At 42.5% G+C, this 22,516-nt stretch overlaps 2 protein-coding genes across 2 annotated transcripts; one reads left to right on the forward strand and one right to left on the reverse strand.

Moving 5' to 3' along the window:
• Positions 1 to 7,482: 7,482 nt before the first annotated feature.
• On the reverse strand, positions 7,483 to 8,958 carry LOC311108213 (voltage-gated potassium channel regulatory subunit KCNF1-like; the record flags this gene model as incomplete). Its single annotated transcript, XM_084150835.1, has 1 exon — positions 7,483 to 8,958. The coding sequence occupies one exon, from the start codon at positions 8,956 to 8,958 to the stop codon at positions 7,483 to 7,485; it is 1,476 nt and encodes a 491-aa protein (XP_084006961.1).
• A 5,658-nt stretch (positions 8,959 to 14,616) lies between these two features.
• Positions 14,617 to 21,950, forward strand: LOC311108846 (protein disulfide-isomerase A6-like). The gene is made up of 12 exons (XM_084151610.1): positions 14,617 to 14,722; positions 15,216 to 15,357; positions 15,559 to 15,616; positions 16,032 to 16,158; positions 17,781 to 17,887; positions 18,217 to 18,465; positions 18,720 to 18,860; positions 19,075 to 19,159; positions 19,461 to 19,533; positions 19,802 to 19,960; positions 20,256 to 20,352; positions 20,802 to 21,950. The coding sequence occupies exons 1-12, from the start codon at positions 14,704 to 14,706 to the stop codon at positions 20,871 to 20,873; spliced, it is 1,329 nt and encodes a 442-aa protein (XP_084007736.1). The 5' UTR covers positions 14,617 to 14,703; the 3' UTR covers positions 20,874 to 21,950.
• Positions 21,951 to 22,516: the final 566 nt, after the last annotated feature.

Here is a 22,516-nt window from a genome sequence, read left to right on the forward strand (position 1 = left end):
TCTGTTCTGTAGTTCTGTTCTGTTATTCTGTTCTGTAGTTCTGTTCTGTTGTTCTGTTCTGTAGTTCTGTTCTGTAGTTCTGTTCTGTTGTTCTGTTCTGTAGTTCTGTTCTGTTGTTCTGTTCTGTTGTTCTGTTCTGTTGTTCTGTTCTGTAGTTCTGTTCTGTAGTTCTGTTCTGTAGTTCTGTTCTGTTGTTCTGTTCTGTAGTTCTGTTCTGTTATTCTGTTCTGTAGTTCTGTTCTGTAGTTCTGTTCTGTTGTTCTGTTCTGTAGTTCTGTTCTGTTGTTCTGTTCTGTTGTTCTGTTCTGTAGTTCTGTTCTGTAGTTCTGTTCTGTTGTTCTGTTCTGTAGTTCTGTTCTGTTATTCTGTTCTGTAGTTCTGTTCTGTAGTTCGGTTATGTAGTTCTGTTCTGTTGTTCTGTTCTGTAGTTCTGTTCTGTTGTTCTGTTCTGTAGTTCTGTTCTGTTGTTCTGTTCTGTTGTTCGGTTATGTAGGTCTGTTCTGTTGTTCTGTTCTGTAGTTCTGTTGTTCTGTTCTGTAGTTCTGTTCTGTAGTTCTGTTCTGTAGTTATTTTCTGTTGTTTGGTTATGTAGTTCTGTTCTGTTGTTCTGTTCTGTAGTTCTGTTGTTCTGTTCTGTAGTTCTGTTCTGTAGTTCTGTTCTGTAGTTATTTTCTGTTGTTCTGTTCTGTAGTTCTGTTCTGTTGTTCTGTTCTATAGGCTACATTCCATCTGCGTCATATTGAACATTGGCCCAACAGGCCCCTGGGGTCCCATACAGTGCGTTTGAGAGGGAAATAGAGAGAGAGGGAGAGAAATAGAGAGAGAGAGAGAGAGAGAGAGAGAGAGAGAGAGAGAGAGAGAGAGAGAGAGAGGTGAGGGAGATATTTCAGAAAATTGCACATATGCGTGCTTTTAAACCTTTCTGTTCAGGGAAGAAATATGAATGTTCTGAAAATTATAATGGTTTTGTAGACATTTCCACTCCTCCTAAATCTGCAATCAGGCAGGAGATTACCTTACCCATTCCCCGCATCTGAAAATATCGCTCCCACCGATAAGGACGGGTGGGGAATGTGTCTCTTTGAGCCTTGGCATTATGCTCCAGAATTCTTATTCAAATGAATGCTACTACTGACTATATCATGCAGAATTCGATACCTCGACATCATTTACATACAGGGGCACAACTTTGGTTTTAGAATCCGGTCAGATAAACACTCCACACAGCCTACCCGACCGCTCGGAGGCATCCGCATGGTCCTAAAGCATTCCGGTGCCTCGTTTTGGATCACATTCCAATTATAAAACTGGGGGGGGGACAAAAATGCAATTTCAGAATGTGGGTGGGACATGTCCCCCACGTCCCCAGTGAAAGTTGTGCCCCTGTTTACATATACCACATACCACCCTCGGTCTGCCCTTAGGTATAGGCCAACTAATTAAGCAATAGATAAATTGTGCAATTTTATCCAGAGCTCAACGATGGCAGCAGTCATCACCAGCATTGCTGAGGGATTGTTTTAAAGAAGCTGTTCAATTTCAATCATTTTAGATGTCACCTGAAATGTGTTTTACTTAAAGGGATAGTTCACTCAAGCTATCATTTAGTATTTTGTTCTTTAGTCCACTAGTTTTTTTAATCCTTTAAGATTTTTGAATAGTACTGGATCCATGTAGCAAAATTGATTTGCAATGAAGTAATCAGTTCAAGGTCAAATATAATATCAGGTACACATCTGAATTGATGACACTGAACAAGTGGGTCAGTCTAGGTCTCGTTCTTCCTTTAGTTCTTGTTTCACAGAATTGTTCTGTAACCCAGGGAGGACTGTCCTATTTTTAGCCAGGGACATTAGTCAAAAATCCTAAAATGACAGAGGGAAAGGGAGGGGACTCGGACAGGGATGAGGTCTCTGTTTGTCTATCGTCACAATGGTTGCTGCTTTGTAACTCAAAACTGATCCATGTAATTGATTCAAAAGAAAACATTCAGACTCAGTGAATCAGCTGCATGTGACACGTGTGTGTGTGTGTGTGTGTGTATCAGACCTGGGTTCAAATACTATTTTAGGGTATTTCAATTACTTTCAAAGACATTTGGAGGAAGTATTTAGATATGTTTTTAGTTGAATATTGGAATGTATTTGGAAATACACTTGGAAAGTATTTGGAAATACAATTGGAAAGTATTTGAAAATACTCAAATACATTGACTCAAAATGCCCATGCATTTAACTTGGGTATTTTAAAATAGTATTTGAAATAAGTATTTGAAAGTACATTCAAGTAGTAGGCTATTTATTAGAAATTATTAGAAAATATTTTCATATACTTCCAATAGAAGTAGTTGAATCTGGCCTCATTATCTGAAAATACTAAAATACACAGAAATAAAGTATTTAAAAAACAAATAATCAAACGTGTATATGAACCCAGGACTGGTGTGCATGTACAGTGGGGGAAAAAAGTATGTAGTCAGCCACCAATTGTGCAAGTTCTCCCACTTAAAAAGATGAGAGAGGCCTGTAATATTCATCATAGGTACACGTCAACTATGACAGACAAATTGAGGAAAAAAAATCCAGAACATCATATTGTAGGATTTTTAATGAATTTATTTGCAAATTATGGTGGAAAATAAGTATTTGGTCACCTACAAACAAGCAAGATTTCTGGCTCTCACAGACCTGTAACTTCTTCTTTAAGAGGCTCCTCTGTCCTCCACTCGTTACCTGTATTAATGGCACCTGTTTGAACTTGTTATCAGTATAAAAGACACCTGTCCACAACCTCAAACAGTCACACTCCAAACTCCACTATGGCCAAGACCAAAGAGCTGTCAAAGGACACCAGAAACAAAATTGTAGACCTGCACCAGGCTGGGAAGACTGAATCTGCAATAGGTAAGCAGCTTGGTTTGAAGAAATCAACTGTGGGAGCAATTATTAGGAAATGGAAGACATACAAGACCACTGATAATCTCCCTCGATCTGGGGCTCCACGCAAGATCTCACCCTGTGGGGTCAAAATGATTACAAGAACGGTGAGCAAAAATCCCAGAACCACAATGTGATTTTCTTGAAAAAAAATTCTCATTTTGTCTGTCATAGTTGACGTGTACCTGTGATGAAAATTACAGGCCTCTCTCATATTTTTAAGTGGGAGAACTTGCACAATTGGTGGCTGACTAAATACGTTTTTTCCCCACTGTATATCATGAGTAAGTATATCGTTTGTATCTATTATTTGCAAACTTTGCGATGAAATGAGCAGCAGCAGTACAGAACCATCGCTAAATCGGCACATTAGACAGCACATTCCTCACTTGCTTGATGCGCAATTAAAGGCCAGATGAGCAATTAAACTGGAATCACACTCTAAAATATAAATGCTCTTCTGATGTGATTTAAGCATTGACATGGACTCAGAACATCCAATTCCGTTGTTTTTCTATGAACAATTGTAATTTTGAGAGTAAAAAACTAAACTAAATCTAAAATCAGGAAAAATAAAACTGGGAAAACATAATTTGGGAAAATATAAAACATAATTTGGGGAAGAAATTACAGATTTTATAGGGCCCCCCTTTAGAGTCGTTTATTAACCATTACTTTACCAGGTATGCTGACAGAAAACAGTGCGAGGGACACTCGAAGTCAATCTTAAATTAATCATTGTTTATTGTCAGCGTGCTGGAGAGGTTCCAACAAACTTAATTCACCATAGTGAACGTCTGTCAGAAGCTCTAACGGGGCAGTCCCGTTTGTTCCTTTATATACTGACAAGTTATATTTGCATGATTTATCTTATTCATAATTAATGTTTGCTTCATTTATGTGACGACTAATACTGGGTCATGCATGTGACAGACCAATACCTCACGAGGCTTCTTCTCTCTAAGCTGAGACCTTGAAACTGAGATATGTTTCTCTAAACAAGGTTCTGGGCGTACTGCCAAATTGCAGATACTGATAGTGAGGATTCGTTCAATCAGTCACTTGCATGAACACAGAAATAGGTTTATGGAAAAGCACAAACATAGAACATAGAAATTGGTAAATAGAAAAGCACAAACATAAAAATGTCCATCACAACTTTCTCTTTAGGGACCCGAGGAAGAGTTGCAGGGGAGAAGAGAAGAGAAGAATGTGCCTATTTGAAAGCTAGAACAAAAACGAGAAGCTCGCAACATGTTTAATTTTTTTAAGTAGCTCTCATGCTAGAAAAGGTTGGAGACCCCTGCTCTAAAGCATCAGTCTGGTAGATACGTGTGTGCATCAATTCCTTTCATTGTGCAGTGAGACGATCTCCCTCTCATGCACATGGTAAATACACATGCATGCATGTATGAGAGGCAGGGAAAGAAAGACATAAGAGCCTTTGACATGATAGCTCCACCTTTCAGGAAGTTAAAGGCCCCTCCCACTGGCCCTGACATTGTGTGAGTGTATGCTGGCCACTGCGGGAGGAGATAGGGGCCCCTAAGTGGAAGTGGGTGGGTGTGTGGTGTGTGCGTGTGTGCGTGTGTGCGTGTGCGTGTGTGCGTGCGTGCGTGCGTGTCTGCTTGCGTGTGTGTGGGAGGACAGCCTGACGAGCTGTTGCTAACCTGCATCCACCCCTATCCTCCATCCCCTTCTCTCCTCACCCACCAGCAGCCTAAAGGCATCAGCATGCTTCAGTTCCTTCAAAGTGGCAATAGTAGGCCTACTGTTTGTCCATTTTGAGATGCCATAGCCAGCATACACTTCCTCAAAATAGTCTGAATTAATCTCAGAAAACTAAAGAAATCTGTCATTAATTTTGTCGTTTTTGCCGAGGAGATGTTTGGTGCAGTATTTCTCAATGAAAAAAATGTACATGAAAAGGAGTTGTCTCTCGTTGAATAACAACAGACTTTATTGAAGAATCCCTACTGTTGACCAATCAACGATGTAGGGGCTTAGACTTCGGCTCCGAACTTTGGCTTGCCTCAAGAAACAATGTAACAAACAAAAACATCACAAAATGTGTTATAATATATGCACAAACTCTTCCGAACTGTTTAGGCTGGGAAGATGTGGACGCCTTTATTCAGCGATCGCCTTCCAGCTTCTAAAACGTTGGTTTTAGAAGTGGGGGGACATAATGTATTTATTTTTTATTTTTTGTCGGATAAACACTCCAAACAGCCTACCCGACCGCTCTGAGACGTCTGCATGGTCCTAAAGCACACCGTTGCCTCGTTTTGTATCACATTCAAATTGGGGACAAAAATGCACTTTTTCAGAATGTGGGGGGGATGCGCCCTTGATGACACATATGCCCTACACCCTCAGGGGAGGCCTCGGTGGTGCTGCAAAATTTAAACCCATTACTGACATCTCCTAGAGCCAAGGAATGCTCTCTATCTGGCATTGGAAGGTCGACCTCACCCCACTTTAAATAGACACATGCTGTATAAAGACAGTGTGTGCCTGTAAGTGTCTCAGGCTGAAATTAATGAAGAATTTACAGGAAAACTGAACTTGAGAAGATTTAACGAACTAAACATAAACTTAAATTGAATGGGTAGAGTTGTTCTAAAGCCTTCTTCAAGATCTGTGGTTATTCTTGATGTGGCACTATATGTTCATGTCAATACTCACTGCATTGCAAACCAATGAAGATTAAATGGTGTGATACCCTGCATTCTCTTTTCTTTGAGGCATGATGACTTTAGTTAGATGAATACAGATTCACAGCTGACAAGTCTGGGGATACTGTATCTCATTTTATTAGGCTATACATTATAACAGCCCACTGGGCAAAAATGTGTTGAATCAACAGTGTTTCCACGTAATTTCAACCAAAAAATGTAATGTGATGAGTTCAATGAAATATCAACCGAATGTAAATCAAAACTAGATGTTGAACTGATGTCTGTGCCCAGTGGGATATTTAAATGTGTTTCTGTAGAGGTAGGAGCATGTAGTGCCTATAGAAAAAATGCAATAGAGAATAGACATTAACAGTTAAATCACTTTTAATATTCTTTTTTTACAGAGGAAAATTGGACGCACTGTATAATTTTATGCACATGCAGCAGACTGCGTCGCACGTGGCGCTGTTCAATCAGCAGCACCACGTCGATCCGCTCTACGAGCTTATCAATACACCAGTGATTAGGCCCATATGACTGTCAGTCAAAGGTTGTAAAGAGGAGGAGTGACTGTTCTTGCAGCACTTAGGCCTTACGAAATCACAGACGAGATGACTGTCAAGTAGCCTCGGCTATAGGCCTACACCAGGGGTCTCCAACAGGTCGATCTCAGGCTACAAGTAGCTCGCAGCCCACCTATGAGTAGCTCGCCAACCAATTCTGAAAGTACATGCAATTTTCAGGTGTTCCACCGCATTCTGTCATAAACAAATCTCACAAGTATCAGACACTGCAAGCTCCCAGCTACTACCTAATCACAGCAACATTGACATTATCCCACCCCTGGTTAGCCACTTGTGGGTTGACAGAAAGACTTTCCCCAAAACCTTCTCAGTTAAATGTTAACTGCAAATTAAAGTACCTGGCAGAAGTATATCATGAGTTAGTATATCATTTGTATCTATTATTTGTTTTTTGCTAACTTTGCCATGAAATGAGCAGTAGCAGTACAGAACCATCACTAGACCAGCACATTAGACAGCACATTCCTCACTTGCAAATGAGCAATTAAAGGGCCAGATGCGCAATTAAAGGGGAAATACACTCAAAAATCCAAATGTGTTAGTTTTCTTGTATTTTGATGTGATTTAAGCATTGACATGGACTCAGAACATCTAATTTCGTTGTTTCTCCATGAACAATTGTAATTTTGAGAGTGAACCAAAAATAATAATATCTAAAACCAGGAAAAATACAACTGAGAATACATAATTTAGGAAAATGTCAAACAAAATTTGGGGAAGAAATCACAGATTTTATAGGGCTCTGCTTAGAGTTGTTAATAACCATTATTTTACCAGGTATATTGACAGAAAACATAGTGCACTACTTTCTCTTCAAGGACCCGAGGAAGAGATGCAGGGGAGAGGAGAAGAGAAGAATGTGCCTATTTGAAAGCTATAAAAAAATGAGTAACTAGCCAGGTTACATTTTTTTAAAGTAGCTCTCATGCTAGAAAAGGTTGGAGACTCTTGTCCTACATCAATGGTCCAGTGTAAACATGAACCAACCACTTTGGTCAATATTTACAATAACCACATTGTAAAAGTTCATTTTATATGTTTTACACTATTTCATCACCCATATACTTTTTTGTATTTTCTTTCTATGCTTTTTCATATTATGTGTTCATGTGTTTTGGAAAAGTGACACTAATTTACTTATATTTTGAGACTTTTTACAATGGATCACCATGTTTTATATAGTGAGTTTATCATCTTTTGTGATCTCGCAATGGATGTTTTAGGGTATATACTGTAGGTCCACTAAAGCTGTGCGATGTGAAGAGGGGTGATTTGACTCAGCTATGAACTGTCAAAGCTTCTGTCCATGCTTGGGGTTTGTACTCCTGCTCTGTGGTCTTTCAGCAGGGGAATGTAGGTGTCACTGTGACAGGAGCGCATGGCGTTGTCCCACACTCCGGCCGCGACACTGACGGATCTGCGCTGCGTCTGGGGCAGCGTCTTCTCTGCACCTGCCTCGCTGGAACGCAGCGCCATCAGCTCGATCTCGTGTTTGGCCGCGGTCTCCAGCACCTGCTGCTTATTGTAGAAGATGACGAAGTTGTTGATGATAGGGTGTATGGGCAGAGCGATGGCAATCACCCCGCAGAGGAAGCTGACGGCCGCGTTGCACCGACCCAGCGTGGTCTTGGGGTAGATGTCTCCATAACCCACGGTGGTCATTGTGATGACGGCCCACCAAAGGGCCTGCGGGATGCTGGTGAACATAGTCTCCGGGTGGCTCTGCTCCAAGGTGTAGGCCAGCGCCGAAAACAGGAAGACGCCCACGCCCATGTACATGAGCAGCATCCCCAGCTCGCTGAAGCTGCTTTTCAGGGCCGAGGTGAGAGTCTGCAGCCCGGAGGAGTGGCGCGCCAGCTTGAAGATGCGCGCAATGCGCATGATGCGCAGCGCCTGCACCGCCTGCTGCACATTAGCCAGCTCCATCATAGTCGTGCCCAGACACGTCAAAGTCAGCACCACGTAAAAGGGCATGATGGCCATGAAGTCTATGATGTTCATGAAGGACAGGACGAACTTCACTTTATTCGGGGACGATATCAAGCGCAGGACGTATTCAACGGTGAACCAGCCGATACACGCGGTCTCGATGGCCTCCAAGAACGGGTGTTCCATGTGATTGCCCTCAGCGTCCTCAACCTGCAGGTCAGGGATGGTGCCCGCGCACATCACCACGGAGGAGATGAGGATGAAGAGGAAAGAAACTATGGCGATGACGCGTGCGGGCAGCGACGACTCCGGTTTCTCCATAAGCTTCCACAGGCACATTTGGAAACGTTGCCAGCCTCTGGCAGAGGGGTCCCCTTCTCGGTCGACCAGAATAGTTTGAACCTTCTCGGCAATCTCTGCAAGCTCGTCCTCCGCCTCCTGTAGGTCGCCTTTACAACAATCGTCCAGGAAATATAGGTCGATTTTCCAGAACTCCATCTCCTTTACGAAACAAATTGGACAGATGCCCCGTTTAATATGTATCTCCCCGTAGTAATACAGCTCAATTATACACTTAAACGCGTCCGGGTCTCTGTCAAAATAAAATTCACCTTTCCCAGAGTCATAGTCGTCGCAAAGCGAGGATAAGTCCTCCAAACACCCCTTGGAGCTGTTCCACAGTTCCGCTAGTCGGGTCTCCGGATAATGGTTCAGCACATCCCCACACAACACCTGTTTTACTCCACCGATGTTCAGGACAATGTCGGTCTCCTCACTGGCCTCGGAGCCATTGCCATCAGCATATCGCGTCCTCGGTATTCCCCACATACTTGTCCGTGTAGCCTATATTGTTGATTTACTCCAAGAAGAACTGAATGAATAAAGTTGACCTGTATTATAAAACTAGTCTAGGCTAGGATACTTGCGTAGGAAACTTCGTGCGTAAAAGACTGCAGAACATCAAAGGAAAACGAAAAGTTTTCAGATCTTCTTAAATTCTTGACACAACCGTATAGGCGTATAGGCTAATCTTAATTCGAATCTGGGGAAAAAAATCTACATGTATCTTTTGTGTAGAGCTGTAGCAAGCAATGCCGAATGAACAGTCTTCTCTTCTCCCACTAGTCCGTCACCAGAAAACAAGAGAGCGCCTCTGTGCCTGCTGTTAAAAGTTGGACTACTGTGCATCAGTGCGCACTCTTGCAGAATACGCATCACAACAAATATAAATCTGAGGCTGCTAATGAATAGTGGAGTAACAGGGGCAGAGAGCAACAGGGAGGTGTGGGGGAAGTGGGAGGAGAGCTGTAATAAATTATGTTTAGGAAACGGACATATATCACATGGAAATGGCAGAAAATATTGTCCCCATTACCAGTCCAACACCATTTGTCTATGTCATCATGGCGGTAGCCTACCACAAGGTTAAAACAACAAGCACATCTGTCACAGGTGTAGTGAAAAAGGAGATCTATAATGGTCATATTATGGAACGAAGTGTGCATAATTGCTTAGTGTCTCCATCTAGCGACAATGAGTTCACATTGCAAGTCACATAAAGTGGTTTGTTGAATTAATGTGTTGGGGAGTAACTAGTAATTAAACGACATTTTTCCATAGGGGAAACCAAAAAATGCAGCCCCCCCCCCAAAAAAAACTAGAATAGTCCCAGTAAGCAAAATGAAGTTGAAAAGACGTCTACAAGACGTATTTTCCAGATGTTGAAGTTAGGTTAAATGCAGTGGCGGCTCCTGAAAAAATTCTCAGGAGGGGCAATTTTTCTGATGATTTAGGTGACCTACACACATTTAAAAAAAGATATGTCCAGCAACAACATGAAGACAGGGGCAGCATATAAGTCAATACCAGAAGCATTTATTGACTGATCTCAAAAGTGTTGGCTTACCAGGGTTGGTGGAGCCCTCAGTTTCATCTTTGCCTCGCAAAGCTAACTCAAACACTCCGCAAAACTTCACACACTGGATTAGCCGGCTGAGGATGTGGCGGTTCTTGCTAATGTCGTAGTAAATATATTTGTTATAGTGAATATGGAATATGATATGTTGAGTAAAATGTTGTGCTAAGATCTATTTAGGTCAGGAGCTGGTTATAAGTTCTGTTCCTATCCAATAACAATGGACAAAAGGGTCCTATCTTGTCAGCCTTGTCAGCAGGTGGCCAAGGACAACACCCACGCCATAGGCCTCTCAGTTCTTCCAACTCACGAGTTCTTGCTCTGAGGACACACACACACACAAACACACACACACACACATCATCACTGTTAAACACACACACACACACACACATCATCACTGTTAAACACACACACACACACACACAAAAAAAAATCCCCTCTCTTAGGCTGAACATTTGAAGACAGAGAACCCGACTCAGAGCCAATGCAACAGTGACAGTAGCCTGCAGGGGACCTCGCCCAACTCATCAGGACCAATCAGAAGATCAGAACTACTAGATTGAACCTACTTCATTTATTGCATAAAATGTCTGCACACAATGTTTCGGGGCTCTCTTCAGATAATAATAATAATAATAATAATATGCCATTTAGCAGACGCTTTTATCCAAAGCGACTTACAGTCATGCGTGCATACATTTTTGTGTATGGGTGGTCCCGGGGATCGAACCCACTACCTTGGCGTTACAAGCACCATGCTCTACCAGCTGAGCTACAGAAAGTGGATACTCATGGATGCGCATTGCAATTGTAAAATGTCAACACAATTGGAGACACCACGTCATTTTTGGAGACATGTTATTGACAGTAAACTATTGTAGATGCGACTGCTAACTAACTAAAACATTTTAGCTGGCTAGCTAATCATCTTAGCTAAATGTGGGGCAAACAATTCAGTTATTTACCGTTAATTTGAGGGATTGGGGTGAAAGAAATCGAGTTACATAGTGATACTTTACGATATACTGTATTGACAATATCGCAATATTTTAGCGCTAGTTGGCTGTACCTGCACCAAAACACCATTATTGTTCCTTCATAGCTTGTTCTCAATCTTTTCACATTGGGAGCCAATTTGTTTTCAGCACTTTTATTTCCATGACTGATCAAAACTCGTTCTCATGGCTTTCTGATCCCTCTGCAACAGACATATGGTGCGCAATAAAATCACAGTATCGAATCGCAATACGTATAGAATCATGAGACTCGCAATGCTGATGCATATATCTTATCGTGAGGTTCCTGGCAATTCCCAGCCCAAGTTCTTTTGCCACAACAAATCTCTTCGCTAGCAAACGCGATGTCTTCTCCAAAACGGCAATGTGTCTCCAGCAATGTTTACTTTTTTGACGTTCTATGGCATCTCCACTTTCCAAGCATATATGACCACATGTAATATTTTGGTAAGTGATGCAAATAGTGAACTATGTAGGGCCAGGATGTAAAATATATGTAGCTGCAGCAATTTCTCTTATCTGATATGGTAAGTAATGGGGCTTAATTTATAGCTCCCTAAGAGTTTGACGAACGGGTCCGTGAACGCGATTCCAGATATATTTACCTCTGAATAAACTGCCTTTATTACACCATATCCACATCCAGTAAACTTGTGATTATCAACACTAACCTCATCGTTGTGGCGGCGGACAGCTAGCCTGTATCCCTCGTCATCCAGTTGAGTGAGTGGCAATGTCTTTTTTCGTTCGTACCAATTTTTGGAAAATCCTCGGGTGTAGGACTTTCCGCCTTTAGTAGAAACCTGTTGAATTATTAAATTTGGTCTGGGAGGTCCTAATTGTTTCGTTGCCAATTTATCTTCATTTGTTCGCCGACAAAAAGGAACTTCTTTCAAACAATCCACTCTTTTCTCAGTTACGTTCATGGTTACGTAACGTATGACGAAAGCGCGTAAGTGCAAGCCCACAGACACCCATTGAGATTGTATTGAAGGCTCTGAAATTTGAAAAAAATAGATTTTACATGGGAGTCTATGACAGAAGTTCTGGGCGATTTTCAATCTGACTGAAATCGCCCCAAAAGGGGGTGGAGCCATTTGAAGCACGACTTTAGCCTGATTCGACATTTAGTGGCAGTGTGGCACTGTGGCAGATCAGACGTATAGATTACAACACTGATAACTACTGTTGCCGTGATATAATTGATTAGAAAAAAAATCCCTTCCTTTTCCCGTTTGGCAGTGCGTCGCCCATATCGCCCTATTGAACAGGCCGTCCCTGGTTAAATGTAGGTTCTGAATGAAAGGTGAAAAGGTATTTTCCATATGTTTAAAATACATATTTTCCAGGATGTTGAAAAGGCATATTTTCCAGATGTAAAAAAATACCTATTTTCCGGATGTTGAAATCAGGTTAATTTTCGGTTCTGAACGAAACTTGAAAATACTTATTTTCCGGATGTTGAAAATACATATTTTACAGAGTTGAAAATATATATTTTCCGGATGTTGAAATCAGGCTCATTTTTGGTTCTGAATGAAAGTTGAAAATATGTAATTTATAGATGTCTATGTTTGGGCCAAATCAAGGCTGGTCCAGACCGGACAAAATCTCAACCAAACATAGACATCTATGATTGGTTCAGATTTGGTCCGGACCGGACCAAAAATGTATGTCTGTGGACGTAGAAATCAAGGCCTGTCTGGACCCCACCAAATCTGAACCAAACATAGACATCTATAATTCGTTCAGATTTGGTCTGGACCAGACCAAAAACCAATGTCTGTGGATGTGGAAATCAAGGCCGGTCCGGAACTGCACCAAAAGAAGATGCCCAAAAGGTGGTCCGTGCTTACTGAGGTGTAGCCTACAGTGTTGCCTGAAATTAAATTTGATGAATGCCCATTAATGTGGTAAGCCTACCGTTTGTAAAACACCAAAAAACGACGTCTGGACAAGACCAAAAAAACACATCCAAAAGACGTTGGCTCATGCTTACTGGGGTGTAGCCTACCATGTCTGCCTCCAATGGAATGTTATGAATGCCCATCCATGTGGTAGGCCAACCTTTTGTAAAACAGGCCATTGCATTGGCTTTATATGTATACATTCTTAAATCCCATTCCTTACTAGTTTTGTGTGTATTGGGTATATGTTGTGAAATTGTTAGATATTACTTGTTAGATATTACTGCATTGTTGGAGCTAGAAGCGCAAGCATTTTGCTACACCCGCTATAACATCTGCTAAACACATGTATGTGACAAATACAATTTGATTTGATTTGATTTACTAGTCCTGATTCCTGTGACGAATCAATTTGGCTATTTAAGCTCTGAATATCAGCTACCCAACTTTATCAGGAGTTATTGAGAGCCTGTTTGCAATGTGTTTACACAGCGGGAAATGCAGAAGTATTTTCTTTTTGACTATGATCAGCTTGTCAATAATTGACAGATACAAACTTGAAACCACTGATCATGACAATGGGGTGAAACTCCTGGACAACAGTTGTGATTGTTCATTCCATATTGTCCATTTTACTTTGACCTGTCCTGTTTTTAGGATATGTTGTTTGTTAACATGACAGCTGCATTTTTTATTTAATTGAGCACCATTTAGGTTAGCTATATAATTGGTGAAACCTGCATAATGTAAAAAGTGTCCTTCTCATTACATTGTCATACATTTTATCTCCAGCCTGTAGGCTACAGAAAGGCCACATACTCTTTCTACCATATCCTATATCTGCTACATGATTTATTTAAGCAATAAGGCCAGAGGGGGTGTGGTATATGGCCAATATACCACGGCTAAGGGCTGTTCTTATATACGACGCAAAGCGGAGTGCCTGGATACAGACCTTAGCTGTGGTATATTGGCCATATACCACATACCCCCAAGGTGCCTTATTGCTATTATAAACTGGTTACCAACGTAATTAGAGCAGTACAAATAAATGTTTTGTCATACTGGTGGTATACGGTCTGATATATCACGGCTGTCAGCCAATCAGTATTCAGGGCTGAACCACCCAGTTTATAAATTATACTTTTTTGATGGAACATTGGTGGAGCACTGCAGAGATCCATCTCTCCAACAGCACCCTGGAGAGGCGCTGGGAATGGGCAAGCAAAACATATTTTAATGCCCTTTGCCTTTGACAAAGTGGGCACTGCTTATCAAAGGGCGGCATCAGCGCTCACCTAAAAAGCCCATATGCCACTGGTTGACAGAAATTGTCATTGTTTTAGTGCAGAATAATGATAGGTTTTATGTGTTGTTGTTGAAGGTGCGTCTTTGCCAGTTTAGCTCAGAAAATGCCGCCCTCGTCAATCTAATGAGCGGGCCGGCCGTGACTGACAGCATATTGGCTCTTCGCTATAGAATGTAGCCAAACTGCGTGCTGTAGCTCTCCACACATCTTCCTGTGATTCTTTTACACGCCATCCTGTACTGGTTGGGGAAACTACACGGCGAGTTCTGATTGGACGTGGCGCGGCACAGCCGGCAGGGAGCCAATGGGCTTGGGCCACGGTAAAATTTTTGTCGCCCTCTCTTTTTGTAGCACTGTTCCTCTTCTGCAACAGAGCTGCTCAGGACAAGACATTGGAGAGGTGTACAGAGATCCGCTGGAATCATGAGAGGGCTTTTACTTGGTAAGAGAGTTTAAACAGCTTGTTCAGATTTACTAGTATTATATTTGTTTAAAGTTAATGCCATTCTAAAAAGAACAAAGCTATTTCGCTAACGTTAGGTCATGGTGGCCATAAGATGTGTCCAAAATTGCTAGTTAGGAAACGTTCATGCTAATGAATCAGATTGTATTTTGATTCACTGTAGCAATATTAATAATTTGTGGCCGAGGCTAGTTAAGTAGTGAGAACGACAAGATGGCTAAAAGACGACAAGCTAAATTCAAACCTGATGACTGATGAAATAGGTCCTGGATTGTAACTAGTTAACTAGCTAAATTGTCATCTGGAGTTTGGCTTGATGTGCCAACTTTTTATATTTTTTTCTGCTGGTATGCATAATTTCAAGCTTCCAACACGGTCCTGGACAGTGTTTGTTTGCTTATGCAATATGACAATGTACACACACACCCCCATCACACTCACCTCCTCCTTTCCTCCTCGTCTTTCCAACCAGGTGTGTTGGGTTGTTCCCTGTTCTTGATGGCCCAGGGCTTCTACTCTGCTAACGATGATGTCGTTGAACTGAACCCCTCCAATTTCAACCGGGAGGTTCTTCAGAGCAACAGCTTGTGGCTCATCGAGTTTTATGCTCCTTGGTGAGTGGTTGAATCTGCTGGGGGCCCAATGAGAGACTGAGAACTTACTCACAATGGTGAAATTGCCACCAAGTAGCTAGTGTTGTATAAAATCTCCTTATCCCAATATTTGCTTAGACTCCACTCTGCTAATGCAGATCGATATAAGGCTGTGGGTAGTCTGGTGCTTGGAACAGGAAGACTAACTGTTTGTCTCCACAGGTGTGGACACTGCCAGAGCCTGACTGCTGACTGGAAGAAAACAGCCACAGCCTTGAAGGTAAACTATAGATCTGTTATAACAGTGTTATGTCACTTATATTACTATATTACACCAATATTAATTCAACTTGAGCTGTTTTATTAAAGCATAATGTCACTAGCAACATAAAGTGCACATTACTGCAGTGCACTCCACATGCAGCCATCACATCTGTGCAGGACAATTGGATCACTCTAAGCAGTTGATCACTATAACTGCATTCACAATAAGCAGCTGCATCTTTTATTGGTACTGCTTGTCATAGTGTCATGGCCTGGGTTTATATCTTTCTAGCTTTCAGTACAAAACAAATAAGAGATCACCAGCACTCTATGAGCTATACTAATGATGGATGCAATGACTATTTCTGGCAATAGTAATGATGATGGTGGTGACATTGACTGCAACCTCTTGCTGTTCTCTCCCCCCTCAGGGCATCGTTAAGGTCGGTGCGGTGGATGCCGACCAGCACAAGTCCCTGGGCGGTCAGTACGGTGTCAGAGGCTTCCCCACCATCAAGATCTTTGGAGCCAATAAGAACAAGCCCGACGATTACCAAGGTATGTCTAGTAGCTGGGCCTTTCCCTGACTTTAAAGTTAGACTCTTGCAATATGAAATCATAAAGAAAATAGCCTCATCCTCAGGCTCAATTCCTACCACATATACAGTTGAAGTCGGAAGTTTACATACACTTAGGTTGGAGTCATTCAATCTCGTTTTTCAACCACTCCACAAATGTCTTTTTAACAAACTATAGTTTTGGCAAGTCGGTTAGGATATCTACTTCGTGCATGACACAAATCATTTTTCCAACAGATTATTTCACTTATAATTCACTGTATCACAATTCCAGTGGGTCAGAAGTTTACATACACTAAGTTGACTCTGCCTTTAAACAGCTTGGAAAATTCCAGAAAATGATGTCATGGTTTTAGAAGCTTCTGATAGGCTAATTGACATAATTTGAGTCAATTGGAGGTGTACCTGTGGATGTATTTCAAGGCCTACCTTCAAACCCAGTGCCTCTTTGCTTGACATCATGGGAAAATCAAAAGAAATCAGCCAAGACCTCAGAAAAATAATTGTAGACCTCCACAAGTCTGGTTCATCCATGGGAGCAATATCCAAACGGCTGAAGGTACAAAGTTCATCTGTACAAACAATAGTACGCAAGTATAAACACCATGAGACCACGCAGCCGTCATACCGCTCAGGAAGGAGACACGTTCTGTCTCCTAGAGATGAACGTACTTTTGTGCGTAAAGTGCAAATCAATCCCAGAACAACAGCAAAGGACCTTGTGAAGATGCTGGAGGAAACAGGTACAAAAGTATCTATATCCACAGTAAAACAAGTCCTTTATCGACATAACCTGAAAGGCAGCTCATCAAGGAAGAAGCCACTGCTCCAAAACCGCCATAAAAAAGCCAGACTACGGTTTGCAACTGCACATGGGGACAAAGATCGTACTTTTTGGAGAAATGTCCTCTGGTCTGATGAAACAAAAATAGAACTTTTTGACCATAATGACCATCGTTATGTTTGGAGGAAAAGGGGGGCGGTTTGCAAGCCGAAGAACACCATCCCAACCATGAAGCACGGGGGTGGCAGCATCATGCTGTGGGAGTACTTTGCTGCAGGTGGGACTGATGCACTTCACAAAATAGATGGCATCATGAGGAAGGAAAATTATTTGGATATATTGAAGCAGCATCTCAAGACATCAGTCAGGAAGTTAAAGCTTGGTCGCAAATGGGTCTTCCAAATGGACAATGACCCCAAGCATACTTCCAAAGTTGTGGCAAAATGGCTTAAGGACAACAAAGTCAAGGTATTGGTGTGGCCATCACAAAGCCCTGACCTCAATCCTATAGAACATTTGTGGGCAGAACTGAAAAAGCTTGTGCGAGCAAGGAGGCCTACAAACTTGACTCAGTTACACCAGCTCTGTCAGGAGGAATGGGCCAAAATTCCCCCAACTTATTGTGGCTACCCAAAATGTTTGACCCAAGTCAAACAATTTAAAGGCAATGCTACCAAATACTAATTGAGTGTATGTGAACTTCTGACCCACTGGGAATGTGATGAAATAAATAAAAGCTGAAATAAATCATTCTCTCAATACATCAATGTGTTGGGATTGCTGGGCTTTAATGGTGTTCAATAATCTCCCTCCCTCAGGTGCGCGTAGTAGCCAGGCCATAGTGGACGGGGCCCTGAATGCTCTCCGTACTCTGGTGAAGGACAGGATGAGTGGCAGGTCGGGTGGCTCTGACTACAGCAAACAGGTAACTACTAATGACGCCTCGGCTGGGTCATGTTCAGTATGGACAAAACGTTTAAAGTGATATATGGAGGTACTACCAGTACTACCTGATCAACAAGAACACTGGTTGTTATTTTCCGTCACAAAACGTTTTGCTACGTTGTACCCTGTTGAACATGAGTCCGGTGTCCTACAACATACATTTTGCCAGATTTAGTAACGTGTTGAAAGAATTGAAAAATATTACAGGGTTTTCAGAATCGTGTCAAGTCTCTTTTTGTTTAAACATTTTGAGCAGAGTGTATACAGTACGTCTTAAGTAAACGTATCTTGGTGGTTGTCTTTCTCCAGAGTGGAGGTGGTGGTGGGGACAGTAAGAAGAATGTCGTGGAGCTGACCGACGACAACTTTGACCGGCTGGTTCTGGACAGTGGTGAAGTGTGGCTGGTGGAGTTCTTTGCCCCCTGGTGTGGCCACTGCAAGAGCCTGGAGCCTGAGTGGGCGGCTGCAGCCTCGGCCGTCAAGGAGCAGACCAAGGACAAGGTCCACCTGGGAGCTGTGGACGCTACTGTTCACCAGGGTCTGGCCAGCCGCTACGGGGTGAGCAGGAAACACCCACCAGTCAGATACTATCAGTGTAGCATCGCCACAGATGTCTGTCTGCCTGCACACAACATCAGAACGTTCAGATAGAAATATATCATGTAGAACAAACAGTCCTCTCTGATATATAGAAATAAAGGAATCGCGTCTGCTCTATTCAGGACATTTCTATCGGCAACGTCCCACAACGTGTGCCTACCGAGCATGGCCCAGGACTGAGGTTTGTCCCGTTTCTCTTTCCGTATCTGCAGGTCCGTGGATTCCCCACTATTAAGATCTTCAAGAAGGGGGAGGAGCCTGAGGACTACCAGGGGGGGAGGACCCGAGGTGACATCATCGCCCGCGCTCTGGACCTGTTCTCCGACAACGCCGCTCCTCCGGAACTGCTCGAGGTGTGTGTGTGTCAGTGTCTGGGTGTGTGTGTTTGAGAGCATAAAAACAATATGATTGTAACCCACAAGGTTCCAAGATATTGTTTTAATGCTCTCCCTCAAAGTTAATCATAATAACAAATATATTTGAACTAGAAGATAATATTCCTTTGAAGTTTAGTGTTTCTCTTCAGACAGACTGTTAGATTCTGAATGGTGTGTGTGACTCTCTCAGATCCTTAACCCAGATGTCCTGAAGAAGACCTGTGATGACAACCAGCTCTGTGTCATCGCTGTGCTGCCACACATCCTGGACACAGGTTAGATGGAACTACTCTATGCCAGTTTGGACCTTTACTATGGCAGTTTGGATCAGTTCTGACCAGTTTACTACACCAGTTTGGACCCGTTCTGACCAGTTTACTATGGCACTTTGGACCAGTTCCGACCAGTTTACTATGCTAGTTCTGACCAGTTTACTCTGCTAACTAATTTATGCTTATATTCTCAGGCTATTTGATATGGTATTTAGTCGTTGTACCTCATGACGGCGCATTGATCGGCCATTTTGGATCTGTACAAGACTGACCAGTCCCTTTCCTTCCTCTTGCCTTGTTCCAGGTGCAGCAGGCAGGAACAGCTACCTGGAGGTGATGATGAAGATGGCAGAGAAGTACAAGAAGAAGACGTGGGGGTCAGTATATAAAAAGAGGCTGTGTTTGAGCGCCATCACCGACTGAGCACACTGACTGATTTTACAAATGATTGTATCCTAAAGAAGTACTCAAAGGATTTGTAGATTAGTCAGTGCTGTCGATTTTTCAAACTGTCTGACTGAATGATTTTGATCTCGGACTGCGGCTAGATCAACTCAACCCAATAGAACTTATTAGTTTAATTTGATTAGCACTAAGTAATCTCTCTTTCTCTCTCTCTATCTCTCTTTATCTCTATCTATCTAGCTGGCTGTGGACTGAGGCTGGTGCTCAGATGGAGCTGGAGGCGTCGCTGGGCATCGGAGGGTTCGGCTACCCTGCCATGGCAGCCATCAACGCCCGCAAGATGAAGTTCGCCCTGCTCAAGGGTTCATTCAGCGAGACCGGCATTCACGAGTTCCTCAGGTAGGGGGCGCTGTCTACTCATTTAGTGCTTTACACAGTATAGAGTAGACCATGGATGCGTCCCAATTGCACCCTATTCACTATGGGCTCTGGTCAAAAGTAGTGCATTATAAAGGGAATAGGGTGCCATTTGGGACGCTATCCATACCCAACTCTCTTCCTGGAGAGATACTGGATCTGAAGGCTTTTGCTCCTAGCTGATTTAAGGTCCTTGTGAACAGCCAATCAGTATACAGTATGTCCACAGTAGCATTCTGAGGTGTATCTTCTTTCTCTCTCTCCCTCTCTCGCCCAGGGATCTGTCTGTAGGCCGCGGCTCCACTGCTACCGTTGGGGGCGGGGCTTTGCCTAAGATCAACTCAGTTGAGGCCTGGGACGGCAAAGATGGAGAGGTAAGTGGGAGTGGTCACAGGGTGGATGGGATGCGGACATCCTCCTACCATAATACAGTTTTGGCTGAACGAGGTGACTTGAGCTTCTTTTGAAATGGTGAAGAATGGCTTTAGACAAGTCTTGCCTGGGGTCTGTTCAGGAGTATGTAACGTTACAAAACATCACCAAACGTCCAGATATAAATGTATAGTGTAGAACAGATATGATATGTCAGGGAGAATAGTTTTGACTCACTGAATACATCACAGGGCAGTATTGACTAGAAACCAAACGGACTGAAACGGCATTATCTGATATTGTCCAATAAGAAATTATTGTATTCATTGAAAAAACGTTTTTCTGTTGCAAAATGTTTTGCTATAGTTTGCAACGGTGTGCGCTAATGACCACGACCCATGTTTTGTATTGTCTGGCCAGTCCTTACCTCTCTCTCCTCTTTCATCCCCAGCTTCCCGTGGAGGATGACTACGACCTGAGTGACGTGGATCTGGATGACGACACTGGGAGGGAAGAGTTGTGAGCCCAGCTTTCCGGGAGGGCCGATCCAGACGGATCCGGTTGGACGGCATCTTGTCTGTCTGGTCTAACTTGGCGCTACCCTTCTCTCCTCTCCCATGGAACAAGGTGTAGATTGGGTCGCCCTGTTACTGAAGTACCCCAGAAGAAATTAAGAGCATGGCCCTGTTTGAATAATTCAGAAAAGTATCCTTCCTCCTTTGTTACCTTGATAGAGCACATATCTATAGGTGATTGGAGAGGTGAAAGCAAGGTTACCAGCCAATTTTAGCAATCAAACCAATTCAGATCTGTGATTATTTAAAGGAAGGGAGGAAGGTAGGTAGAAGTGAAGGAAAGAGATACATTTCGGAAGTATTTGAACAGGGCCAGAGAGACATGCAGCTTCTCACATCATCTCCGTCTGTCTGTCAAGTGAAGTGGGGAGGCATGGTCTGCAGTAGACTTCGCCCATAGAGAATGATAGAGATATCATCTTTATATATGTCCCATTATGGCGTCTGAGCGCACAGGCAGCGCCATTGAGGCAATCTCCATATTGAAGAAGTCCATTTTCTTCTACTTCTATGAGTTGGTAAACAAGCTGAAAAGGTGAACTGCTACGTAATGTTTTGTTTGATCCGGTATAAAGCCAAAGTTGGCGATTTACTGCCACATGCAGTTATGGAATGTTTGCTCAAGAGTGTAATTCATTGGCTGATCCCTCCTGATGACCCGGATGGAATCATGTGATCCTTCCTTAACCCATAGGAAGTCCCACCCAGTTGACTACTTTAAAATGGTGGAAGCCCTCAATGGCGCTGTCCATGTTAAAACAGGTTCTATCCATCCTAGAATTCTCTATCTAACTCTATGACTTCGCCTTACAGACCTGCATAACATTATATTTTCTGATTTAGTTGTCGTTTTTTTATTTTTTATTCTGTGGGTGAGAACATGTGATTTTACATTGTGTCTGTGCAGGACAAATGGGAATAATATGGGACTTCTTGTGTAGATTATTCTTACACAACTTTTTATTTTGATTGAGTGAAAACAAAATGACATTTTTGTTAAAAAAATAAAGAGAATAAAAACAACAGTTACTGTTTCATTATTATGTCATTATGTGGTCCTCTGTAGCTCAGCTGGTAGAGCACGGCGCTTGTAACGCCAAGGTAGTGGGTTCGATCGCCGGGACCACCCATACACAAAAATGTATGCACGCATGACTGTAAGTCGCTTTGGATAAAAGCGTCTGCTAAATGGCATATTATTATTATTATTCATTATTATTCATGTAACTGTGTTGAGAAATGACAAGCAGATAGAGCTCATGCACGGCTATGACCTCTAACTAGAATGTAGTGAACCTCTAACCCTCTAACTAGACTGTAGTGAACCTCTAACCCTCTAACTAGACTGTAGTGACCCTCTAACTAGACTGTAGTGAACCTCTAACTAGACTGTAGTGAACCTCTAACCTTCTAACTAGACTGTAGTGAACCTCTAACTAGACTGTAGTGAACCTCTAACTAGACTGTAGTGAACCTTCTAACTAGACTGTAGTGAACCTTCTAACTAGACTGTAGTGAATCTCTAACCCTCTAACTAGACTGTAGTGAACCTCTAACCCTCTAACTAGACTGTAGTGAACCTCTAACCCTC

The sequence above is a fragment of the Coregonus lavaretus genome (genome assembly GCF_964263955.1).
Source record: "Coregonus lavaretus genome assembly, chromosome: 33".
In the NCBI taxonomy this organism is placed as follows: Eukaryota; Metazoa; Chordata; class Actinopteri; order Salmoniformes; family Salmonidae; genus Coregonus; species Coregonus lavaretus.